At 34.0% G+C, this 12578-nt stretch overlaps 2 protein-coding genes across 3 annotated transcripts in view; one reads left to right on the top strand and one right to left on the bottom strand.

The window, feature by feature from the left end:
- Nucleotides 1–1619: 1619 nt before the first annotated feature.
- LOC106670476 (protein BCL9 homolog) overlaps nt 1620–12578 on the top strand; it is a 30117-nt gene continuing 19158 nt past the window's right edge. Inside the window, exons 1-4 of one of the 2 annotated variants that reach the window (XM_014400874.2) lie at nt 1620–1741; nt 1960–2181; nt 2247–2422; nt 2500–2727. In XM_014400874.2, the coding sequence (XP_014256360.1) occupies nt 2677–2727 (51 nt within the window). In that variant the 5' untranslated portion in view covers nt 1620–1741; nt 1960–2181; nt 2247–2422; nt 2500–2676. The remainder of the gene's footprint in view (nt 1742–1959; nt 2182–2246; nt 2423–2499; nt 2728–12578) is intronic. The other variant, XM_014400879.2, reaches the window with a different exon arrangement.
- LOC106670477 (golgin subfamily A member 6-like protein 1) lies at nt 4779–10381 on the bottom strand. Its single transcript, XM_014400880.2, has 10 exons — nt 10248–10381; nt 9233–9523; nt 8958–9095; nt 8729–8889; nt 8463–8655; nt 7373–7546; nt 6919–7092; nt 6619–6840; nt 5127–5296; nt 4779–4963 (listed from the first exon to the last, which is right to left on the bottom strand). The coding sequence occupies exons 1-10, from the start codon at nt 10251–10253 to the stop codon at nt 4906–4908; spliced, it is 1587 nt and encodes a 528-aa protein (XP_014256366.1). The 5' UTR covers nt 10254–10381; the 3' UTR covers nt 4779–4905.

Raw genomic sequence — 12578 nt, 5'->3', positions numbered from 1 at the left:
ATAAAAGACAGCATTCACCCCTGGGAAACTTCTTATGAAACGAATAGGAGGGAAGAGGTTATCATCTGCCGACTCAGAATTGGACATACAAGAATGACACACGGGTTCTTGATGGAAGATACTGACCCTCCTGTCTGCTTGTGTGGTGCCCCCCAAAGAACTGCCAACGGTTTTACACATCTTTCTTACACCTCCCACTTAAACAACTCCTACAGGATAAGCAGCAAATGGTTGACAAAGTCATCGGGTATTTAAAAAAAAATAAAACTATACAACTATATATAACAAGAACACTACATTAACACACAAATAACATAAACAACAAAATTGAACCATCTCTGGGGGGCGCGGGCTAGTGGCCTGGCGCGCTTTCGCCAGTTGGGGCGGGACACGTAGGGACCTCAGGGCAAAAGCCCCGGACCTCCTGAGGCTTGGACTTTTCCATATAGGTCTCAATGTAAGTGGTTTTTATCCACGTCCTCCAAAGGGAGCTCCATAAGGTCAATCATATTAAAAGAAAAACCAAAGACGGAGAAGCCCCTGGGTCCCTCCTTTTTCGGCGGTGGTGGCCGGGCGGCTGGCTGTACGCGCTCCCCAGAACTGACACACACACACACACGACTGTACTCATACGGACACATAGCTACATAAAGGCAATGATACAACCCTTGCTGGTTTTTTGCCTATATATTTAAAAAAAAAAAAAGTTTTGAGCTTTGTTTGAATTTTACATGTAGGATGAGGGAATTTATACAATGCTAGAAAATTTTAAATTAAAAACAATAAATAAAATGAATTTATACATTGCTAGAAATTTTATATTACAAAAATAAATAAATAAAATGAATTTATACAATGCTAGAAAATTTTATATTAAAAAAAAATTATTTTATACAATGCTAGAAATTTTAGATTTAAAATTAAAAATAAATAAATCAAATGAATTTATACATTGCTAGGAATTTTAGATTAAAAAAATAAATAAATAAAATGAATTTATACAATACTAGAAAATTTTAGATTACAAAAATAAATAAATAAAATGAATTTATACAATGCTAGAAAATTTTAAATAAAAAAAAAATTAATTTATACAATGCTAGAAAATTTTATATTAAAAAAAATTAATTTATACAATGCTAGAAATTTTAGATTAAAAAATGAATAAATAAGTAAATAAAATTAATTTATACAATGCTAGAAATTTTAGATTCAATAAATAAATAAATAAAATGAATTTATAAAATGCTAGAAAGTTTTATAATAAAAAAATTAACTTATACAATGCTAGAAAAATTTATATTAAAAAAAATGAATTTTTAGAGCTGAGATCCACTAACAGGGAGGGTTTGCAACGGCAGAGGGTCATAAATTCCTCAGGGTGTCGGTGTTTTTGGAAAAAAAAAAATTTGTAAGTATGTCAGGTTCGAATCCAGTGGCCCTGCATTCAAATCCGAGACCTTTACCTTACAGTGATGAGCGCCGTGTCAAGGCCACTGATGCCCCTAATGGTCAGTTTATAGACAAAGATATCAAAATTAAAATCTACAAGTGTAGAAAGGTCAAATCAGTTCATGGAAATCATAAGGAGTATCACCGGACACTCCAGTTTGAACCGAATGAGGCACAAGAATAGAATAGAATAGAATAAATTTATATTTGTACATGTGTAATACAATATATACAATAATTTTAAAATGTAGGGAAAGTGACGTTTCACTGTGGCTTCCTTCTATTTGAGGTAAGAGAAATTTCATAATAATTTGGGGAAAAAAATTTATGTTCAAAAACCCACATGCAAAGGGATGAAGTCTATATATGGAATTAAATAAATGCATATAAAAAGTGTAGATAGAAGTAAATAAATAAATATATAAATATTCTTATAACTATGAATTTGATAACTATGACAAGTTTATAAAGCCAGGTACATTTTGTTTGATTTTCTTGTGTTTTCAGTTTGCATTTGTTGGATATGCTCCAATGGATCTGCAAATAGGATTTGAGGAGACACTCATACGGGTAAAGAATTTGCTGACCTCATCGTATATTTCCCCCTCTACCCATTTCATGTTAGTTCACTCATGTAGATCTGTCAATCTGTAATATCTGGGAGAGGCAGAGGCTAGCCACAGAAATTTATTTTGGATTGCCTGTAATTTATTAAGATTTGTTGTGCAGGTAACATTCCATGCTGGGCATGCATATAGCAACATTGGTTTAACAAATACTTTATACATTTGTAGTTTGTTGTGTTGGCCAGACTCCTTTCTGAGCAATGGGAAAGTGTCGTATAGCCGCTTTCCCGTTGCCTACCAGATTACTTGTGTGAGCACCAAAATTCAATTTAGATACCATCCTTAACCACTTAAATGACTTCCCCTCGAATTATATGTTGTGGGAGAGCAGGGGCCTATGCTTAGTGAGTAGCACACAACTAGTTTTGGAAGAGTTAATTTTCAGCTTCTATCTTGTGAAGAACCGTCTTACTCTTTCTAGCTCCTTATTAACGTTTTTTACGATCGCACTAATCCTCCAGGATCAACTGTAAAGAGCGATGTCGTCGGCATACAAAGCGAGTTGGCAGCATTTGGGCATAGGCAAAGCATTTAAAAAGATGCAAAAAAGTGTCGGTCCCAGAATTGAACCCTGAGGCACGCCTGCTTTGACGGCAAAATGGGAAGAGAGAGAATTATGAAGGGCTACTCGAAAAGTCCTCAAGTGAAGGTAACTGTATACGTCCTTCATAATGTATTTTGGGAAGTTGTATTTAATCATTCTGTAAATTATACCATTATGCCATACTGTATCAAAGGCTTTCTCCATATCAAGAATGACCAGCCCCGTGTGTTTTTAATGTTGAAACCTTTAGTTATGTGATCAACTATTCTAGCAAGTTGACCTCCTGTGCTAAGGCTGGGCAGAAGCCAAATTGTTCATTCTTAATTATATTAAGGGTGACTAGATGAATTTCGATCCTTTTAGATTTAATTTGGTTGGTTTTTTTCATGCTACAAATTCATTCTGTATTATGTTTGTTATTTGTTTGTGTTTTCATTCTGTAAAGATATATTCTCTTTATTTCTCTGATGATCTCCAAAAACTCCTGCTGTCTAGTACAAGCTTTGCTTTTTGACTGCAGGCAGGGATGTACTAAAATATTATTTTTTGTTATAAATTTATATGTAATGTACATTCTTGCAAATAAAGATATATTACTATTATTTAGCTAACACCTTTTCAAAGATCTTGCTCAAAGAGGCACAAGAAACATCTACGGGCACACATGACATACTACTTACTACTTTCCTACTACATACTAGTTAGGACTTTGCATTGTGCTCTTAACGTTAAAAAATTAAAATCATCAGTACTGATTAATTAACTGATTTAACAAATATTACATAAGAAGGAATTTTAAATAAACTGCTCTAAAATGAATATGGATATTGCCAATTTTGTAGTATTTACTTTCCCTAGCAGTTTTATTTTATTTTAATTAGAAATTGACTTAAAATTTATTAGAAATTATTGTTTTTTACTGAAGTTAAATTTCATTAAAGGATTTTGAAAAATAACATAATAAAAGGTTTTAATTTCATAATTTTGTTTATTGGACACAATATTATTTTGTTTTTAAACAATTGATATTGTGTATAATGTCCTCTATTAGCTAAAAACTTTGTGCACCTGTTAGGCATACTGATAATAAGGTTGTCACTAATTTCATAAGGGATTTCACTCCATAGACATTGCAACGCTGCACTCAGTTGATGCAGGTCAACTGGCTGCGGTTGGCTCTCTGCAATGCATCCCACTGTGCTCAGGATTGAGGTCTGGAGACAATGGGGGAGATGGGAAATTCCTAGGTTTTCTAAACATTGATGAACAACTCTGCCTCTATGAGGTTTGGGCATTGTCTTCCAGAAATCGAAAATCCTTGCCAATGAGATCCCTGGTTTGAGGGATGTATTCCTCGATAATTTCTTGGACATAACAGACTGAGTGCCTTCAACAGTACATAGATTACGGTTCGTTCTCCAGTGTAAATCCCAGCCCAGACCATTACACCGCTCCCTCCAAACTGCACAGAAGGGAGCACGCATTGGGGCATTGTACAAATCCCCTGTTCTTGGTAGACTCTTCAGCAACTACTATAAAGTTGATAAAGGCCTTGCCAAAACATCTTGTACTCTATGGAAAGGGTTCTGTCTTGCTGCACTGAAAATATTTCTGTCCTCCCTTAGCGTCGTAATACGCTGAGATCCACTACCAGGCCTTCTATTAGCACTTCCAGTTTCTCAGAATTGGGCTAAAGCCCAGAGGACCATACTCTGAAAAACGCCAACTGCCTCTGCGATATCCACTTGCCGGTGACCTCGATGACTCATTCTCATAACAATATTGCGAACTTCTGGTTCAAGATGATGTCTTTCCATGGTTAAAGAGAATACAATTAATTCGATTAAAATGGAGAAAAGACGAGAAAAGGTGTTTGTTTACAAAATGAGTAATCTTCATGTTTACTATTCTTAAGTAAAATCCATTATTAAAAATGAGGATTAACATTTGTTTGTTTTTGGTTTGTATCTTCCATTTTGTTTCCTCAAACTGACAAGAATATATCAGTTAATTTAATTGAAATTAATAGTGTAAGAATAAATTACTAATATCTCTAGTCATTTGCGAGCAGTTTATAATGGATATTCTTGCTTAAAAAATTTGAACTTTTAAACTAAATTGCGTACTGGTAGAATTTCTAATAGACTATAATTACATGAAAAACTGCATTTTTATAAGTTCCCATGTATTTGTGTGTTCTGTATTTTTTTTTTTGTTTTTAACTGGATAGTGTCCGAAATATTTACAAAACATATATACTGTTATTTGTCATATATACTGCTTTTAAAGGTTGAATTTCCTTTTGAGATGACTAACATATGTTTTTGGTAATCCTTTTGCCCTGAAACAACAACACAATTGATCAATAAAGGTAAAACAAACAAAAAATATTCGAGGTATTTGTTATATAAGCTATAAATTAAGATAGGAATGCTTTGACAAAAAGGTTAAAAACCATTTCATTTGTTTGATATAATAATAATAAATACAATTTAGTCACATACTTATATTCAGAAAGTTTCTGCCGTTGTCTATTACGGACCAGATCATCATAGGCTTTCTGGTAATTTTTAAGCATAGTCCCTTCTTGGAACTTGTTCTCCCTTGCAATTAACTTGTTTTTCTCATTTTCGTTAATTTGATCAAGTACAATGTACCTAACTTTGTCCATCAGCTAAAAAAAATATTTTTGTAAAATTAATAATGGTAATGAAGACAATTTTCAAATTTTCTAACTAAAATACATTAACCTAGTACATACTTTATTTTGTAAAGTTTGTTCAATTTAATATTTGTATTTATTTAAATTTGTTTACACTTTTAATGTTGAATATTCTTGTGATTTTAATTGTTTAAATTACTCATTAAAATTTCTTATTTAACGCTCAATTTTAAAACGAGTAATATTTAAACTTAACATATTTTAACAAAAGTTTATTCTTTTTCTCCTTTTTTAACAGATTTTGAATCCTCAGCAAAAAAAGAAAAAAAGGTTCGTGTCTGGGTAACGAAAAGGCAGCTAATGCTAGGATTTCCCAACCTCTAGACTTAACCACCGCAATCTGGCCCCCCTGACGCTAAAAATGCAATAAAAACATAATTAAAAGAAAGTGTGCCTGAGTCGGTGGTCGGTAGAGAAGTTCTTTCAGAACACGAACACTATCGATAGGTGGCCCTTGGAGGACCTGACTCGTAGAAGAAATGTCGTCCTCACCTGATTAAGAATAGGCCATGTGAGGCTGACGGACACTTATGTGTCCAGCATGCAGAGAAAGGTTGGACGATGTTCCCCACCTAATTGAAAGTTGCAATTCCTTGGCTCTATATAGAGAGACTGTAGGAATGCCACCCGATGATAATTGTGTTGAGCATGGCAGCAAATATTTGGGTCACCTGTTCTAATTTTTGGATGAAACAAGGTTGTTTTATAAGTATAATTTTATGTCCTTAGTGTGTGTTGAGAGTGAATGTATTTATTAGCGTTAATGTATAGGAGGAATATTGAGTACCATCCCAACCCTCAATTAGGTTAGTTATGCAATAGGTGCAAACAGTGCTGGAGGAATATCAAGTACTCAAACCCCTAACTGAGTGAATGGTATGTAAATAAGAAAGAACGTATTAAAGGGTGAGTGAAACTGTAAATGAGTTTGGATTGAGACTGATTGTGTTAAGGGCTGAAATAACCTAGCTATTTATAGCCCCTGGAGTCCAACCTCGGCGACTGGACAAATAAGACTGAGATATGAACCTGGATTGTCAACACCCAGGGTGGGTGATTCTACAAGGTAATTTATTGTCAATTACAAAACCTGTGGACTGTGAGAAGTGATAGACTCAACTTTGTACATGTATGAATGTATGTACATGCAGATTTGAGCGTATATAAATCAGTAACCCAATTTTGAATCTTAGATTTATTATTTGTTGTTAATCTGTATATGTGTATATAATCCCACATTACAGAGGATAAATTAAATATATATATTTGCTCACAATTTGGCGTTTTAAAGGCTCAGCAGATTGCAGTTTTTCACTATAATCCAGCCATTTTTGGATATTTGCAAGTTCCTCCATTTCGAGACGCTTTTCTTCTTTAGTTTGTTCTTCCTTGAATTTTGTGAGGAAATCTCTTTCGGAGAGGATCGCATTTCGAATTGCCATCACATACTCTTTACACGTCTTACTATACTCGAGTTTCTTCAGTTTTTTCTCAGTCTGTAAATTGTTCGAAGTTAAACAGAGGGGAGGGTGTAATTATAATTAAATTCAAATTCATATAAAAAGTGTACATACATCCCATATTAGCCACTCCTGGTATTGAGCGTCTTTAAGGGCTTTCGAGTCCATAATTTGTTTTGTAAGAGCATACACTTTCTCATTGTGCAAGTCTTGCTCCATTTGTTTGTCCTTGGTTGTATTCTGGCATCTCAAGTTGAATTTATCCTTCTGTTTTACAAAATCATTTTCCTGAAATAGCAATTGAAAAATTTAAATATTACAATAATTTATTCAGTTTTGTTTTTTGGTTTTTGTTATTTTAAATTTGGTTAGTTTTTCCATTCTAACTTTTTTGATACCATTTTCTAAACAATTAACATTACATTTAGAGAGAATACAGTAGAACAACCATCAACGTCACATCTAAGAAGCAATTGTACAAAAAAAAAGTTTGTACTAAAATTCTTTCGCTTACAAATAATTCTTAGAACTACAGACAAAAAGCTAGTGTTAAAAAAAAAATACTTGCCCTCTTCAGAAGGAGTCTTCGTTCTTTGGCTCTGTATCTGATGGCGTCCTCATTGTATTGAATCATGTTCTTCAAATCTCTTCTAAACAATTCCTTCTCCTTATCTACCTCTTTCTTATATTCCATCTCAAGCATGGCTGTTTCAAAATCCATTTTTGTACTACGAGCAGCTTCCTGCGGTTTCAGAAAATATTTATTGCAAGAAGTTAAGAATACAGAGGAAATAAATAATTTTCAAATTTAACCTTATTCTTCAATATTTTTAATTATAGAAATGTGATTTTTAATTTGACTTTGACTAAATTTACAAAAGTTGGGGGATCATTGTGGATAGTGAGGTTAGTGGTAAGGAATTTTGACAATTTTTCTAAGGACTTCTGATTGGAAGGATTGTATGCACTGGATGGTTGGAATGGATACTGGATTTCTTGATGGACCTCCCCCTCCCCAGTTCCACTCTGTATGTCCAAAGCGGTTGGAGCAATGTCTTGTACAAAGTTAGTTGTGGTTAATTGGTCCTAAAAGTTTTCATAGTCTTCTGTTAAGTTGTCTCTTAAGTCTTGTGTGGGGATTCCAAATTAATTTACTATCTAAGTATAATCCTAAGTTTCTGACTTAAACAAAAGTCACTAGCCCCTTTTTATTGACGATCAGCAGAGAGCAAGTCTTGTCTTTCACTTTTTTCACACATTTTTGATAAGCTCGAGCGTTCTTGGATGCTGGAAGTTGGAGGAAACAATTAAACTATCATAGTATTGGGTTGTATATAAAAGTATGGGATCAAGAATGCTCCCTTGCATAACACCTATATTGGTACAATATTTTCAAATGTCTCTGAAACCTTGCTGGATTGTGCACGGGAAAGCCAAATTGATGAAAAGGAGGATAGGATCTAGGATAAGTATTAAGCTCTTTAAAAAGGCATTTGAGGATTTTGGATATCACAGGAAGAATGTTGATAGATCTGAAGGAGGATATGCAGTTAGGAAGTATGTGAACTTTAGTAATGAGTATGTTTTAATTACTAATTTTTAAAAAAATCAAGTGTTCATTAATTTAAAGTACAAATTTGTCATTTTTGTGGACTTACAGCTTGTTTATCTTCCCATGCAATTTTTTTCAAGAGATCGCCCTCTGCTATTTGATTTTTAAGTAGTAGAAGCAGGTTAAGTTTTTTCTCAGCCTTTTCTTGTCTAGCATGACGTTCTTTGACAATATCAGCATCATCCTCTTTTAGATCACTTATGTAACATTTACCTTTATCAGCTATACATGGCAGTTTTCTGTTAAAAAGGAAAAGCCCATCTAACTATCTGACAATAGTACAATGCATTGTTATTTAAGAGTTTAACATACTTCAGAGCAATATTTTGTTTTATTTGTAATCCTTGTATCGCCTGAACCTGACAAGCGGCCGCTTGTTTGTTAAAATCTTTAATCTCAGGAAACTGTTCAAAAATCATGAACTTTTTGTCCAAAAGTTTTAAAGCGCATTCAGCCTCATGAACTTGAAGTTCCTAGATATAAATGCAGGTTGTAGTTAACAAAATCCAATACATAGTAAAATTAATATATTTTTACATACCTCAGGGATATCTTCTGTTTTGAAAGCAATGCCTGACTGATACATTTCCTGGTCCTTTTGACAAGCATCCCTCATATAAAATTCTCGGCCTCGCTGACTCAAAATTTGTGCCTTTAGCCTTTCCTTCGGTTGTAGATCCTTGTAAAAAATAATTAAGAAAATGTTTATGCATTTTTATAATTTTTAAATATCCCCAAAAGGGAGCAAACTTGGTACCTAGTTCTCTCCTTTTCAACTAATACACTGCTAGATAATTAGGAACTTTTTTAACTTACAACAGCTTTATTTTGCAGGGCATCAAGTTGGATTTGGTTAATCGTCAGCGGTGTCGAATACGAAGAAACTTTTGTACGGCCTTGTTTCATAAAAGTAAATCTATCATAATCTTTCAAAAGTTCCTCTCTCATTTCCGAATCGTCTTTCACTCTACTGAGCATTTTCAGTACACTTGGAGACATTTTAACATTAGAATATAACCGACTATCTGTTGAACCCATGTCAGGAGGGATTTTCATCATTTTATTAAATTGTGCCCCGCTAGGGGTTTTCTCCTTGTCTTCCTTTTTCTAAAAACAAGAACAACAATTGAAAATTAACAACGATTGAAACAAGAATTTAATTAAAACTACGGATGAGTTATTATTATTATTACTTACCCTACACATTAAGGAAAAGTAGAGTAAGATTTTTAGCAAGGCAAGAAGAAAATTTTTTATCAATCAAATTGATTTATCATTTATTTATTTATTTTTAAACAGGGGTTTGCAACAACATAGGTCACATCAACCCATAAGGTGCCGGTGTTTTGAAAAAAAGCCCCTTTGTAAGTATATCAGATTTGAAGTCAGGGCCATTGGATTTGAACCTCGGACCTTTACTTACAGTGATGAGCGCCGAGTCAACACTTTAACTGTTGTTGTCATGTAACGTTGTGATTTAAAAACAAAATAATAAATAAACACATTTCATTCGAATTTGGAAGTTAATGATACTTTTTTAAATTGTCATTTGTTTTAGAATTCTTCTTCTTCTAGAAAGAATTCTCCCCAGGGGTATGGTATCTAAGGTTCATATTGCACAAGATTGCCTTTATCAGATACCATAGTCTTTTGATGTGTCCCACTTAACACCCTTAATTGAAGGGTGTTATTCATTCGCTCAATATGGAGAGCGTGTAGGCCACCCAATATAGCGAGTACAAATAAAAATAAACATATCGAATTGAATAAATACGGTTCAACCTTCTTTCATACATCATTCAAATAATTAATAAGATTCAGAAATGAATACCTGCATGTTTTAGCTTAAATGTTGTCCTCTAAAGAATACTGAGTGCTGAAAAATGTGTGTTTATGTGTGTATACATGTGGTTATGTGTATATTTTGTGATCATTGGTGTAATGTTTGACAACAGTTTCTAAGCAACAACTATCAGATGCTTAAAATTTATTTATTATTACAATAATAATACATCCAAATAGGGGTAGTAATAATCCTTAAATTTATTTTCCTTTGAAGTTTGATCTCTCTCTAGGGGTAGGGGATAGGGATAAAAGAGGTGGCCACAAGGCCTTTATCACCATGACCTGAGTGGATCTATTGTGCTCCTCTAATTTTACAAATTACTGGCTAGCTCAGAGTGTTAATCAACCTCCATAGCCTTGCCATCAGCTCCTTAGTGTTGGATCTTACTTGCGGCTTTTCCTCTTTTAGTTGCAAGAATCTACACTTAAATAGATCCTCAGAGAAACATAAAATGTATTTTGCAGTGTCCTCTTCATCCTGGTAGTACCTGCATAGTGTTTCTTCTGTATGTACTCCTATCTGGTGCATGTGCCTTCTTAGATGGCAGTGCCCTGTCAGGAGTTCAACCAGAATCTTGGTTCTTCTGTGGTTATCCTCCAGTAGTTCTTTTTTAAGTCTTGCGGATGGTCCTTCTATGAATCTCTTTGTGTGCCTAATGCCTTGGTGTTGCTCCACAAAGTTTTGGACTCATATTAAAGATCCATAATAGGGATGATTTTTGTGGTAAGGTCCATAATAGGGTTTGGGTCGTAGAGAATTCATTTTTAGCCAATATATCCGCCCTTTCATTGCTTCTATGTCCCAAATGCCCAGGGACCCATGCCAGGATCAGGTCATTGGTGGAGACTTTTGTCAGAGATTCCATATGCTTTTCACCTTTACCTCGTATGAGGCTAAGGCCTTAAGTGTCGCTTGACTGTCAGAAAAAATGGCTAACTTCCTGGAATGTGTTCCTAGCCGTTTTAATTCTCTTCTGTGGTTTCAGACTGGAAAACAATATCACATTTACCTAAGTTTAAAGTCAGTTCGGTCTTCAGATTCATCCTGAGGACTCCAGCTCTCACGCCTCTATGCGATTTTGTACCTTCAATACAGCTGTAGGAATTGGCTTTTAGAGGTATTCCTTTGACCCACTTTGGCCCTTCTGGTATTAATATCTTGTACTTGTTGTTGAAGTTATATTTTGGAGTAGTGGCATTGATTGGTATATCTAATATGGTATCTGCTTGTATCTCCTCTCTCAGTTTCCATGTTTGTTGACATGCATATCCTTGCAGCTGGTTGTCCCTTTATGAACCCATGAGCTGCTGCTCTGGCTTCTCCTTGGATTAGAATGTGAAGCGGTGGAAGTTTTAACAACACCTCCAGGTTGCAGTAGGCGTTGTTCTCATGAATCCAGTGACACTGAGGGAAACTTGTCTTTGAGTGCAACTTAATAGCCTAATGGCTTTAGCCTGCAAAGTCTTGGTCACTACACCACCAACACATATGTCAACCAGAACGTACTCCACCTTTTTAGTGGTGCAATTGCTTTTTTGACGGATTGGTAAGGTGGAAAAATTTAAAACTTAAGGAAATTTCGAATGAATTTATTAAAGTTTTTTAAATTGGGTTAGATACTGAAATAGTGCAATCGTTTACTTATTTACCAACACGATTGCAACTTTGATTAAAGGATTATTTTATTATTATTCCCCGGGATAAAAGAGTTTTAAAATTCAAAATGTTTTTAGTGCATTCTTTCAATATTTCCTTACGTTTTTTTTATTATTATTATTATTAATCTTTCTACTTTACCAATCCATCAACCGTGGTTATTTTACTTTCCTTCATCAATTTCTTCATCTTTAAAAAAAATTATTAAAAAGCAATTACACCACTAAAACGGATATTAAATGGAGTATGCTTCTGAAATTTGCTGGTCTCTGTGTTTGAAAATAGTAGTTTAGAATCACCATAGTAAGTTTTTCAATTTTGAAAAAAAATTTCAAATTCTGGCTACTAAAGCATATTTCATCATCACAAGTTTAGTATCGATCACATCTTATTGGAAATTTTATGTAGTTTTCAATTTTTTGTAGATTTATCGACCAGTTTATGCAGATAATGTTCCCTTGGTTATCAGGGATGTGATCAAATAAAATATTTTTAATTTTAAATCTTTGCCTACCTTTCGGAACTTTATTGTACGTTCTTCAGGGCTTGATTTTTCACTCTAGTCATTGTTGTTTTTAATTTTATTTTTATTTCTACTGTCTTTGATATTAGATGAAACTAGTCTAGTCATTTCATAGTTGAAAAGGCGGAGAAAAAAGT

This window comes from Cimex lectularius, unplaced genomic scaffold (assembly GCF_000648675.2).
Source record: "Cimex lectularius strain Harlan isolate CLEC.00 unplaced genomic scaffold, Clec_2.1 scaffold31, whole genome shotgun sequence".
Classification (NCBI taxonomy): domain Eukaryota; kingdom Metazoa; phylum Arthropoda; class Insecta; order Hemiptera; family Cimicidae; genus Cimex; species Cimex lectularius.
Note: the sequence above shows the minus strand (reverse complement) of the source record. Positions and strands in the feature narration are given on the sequence as shown.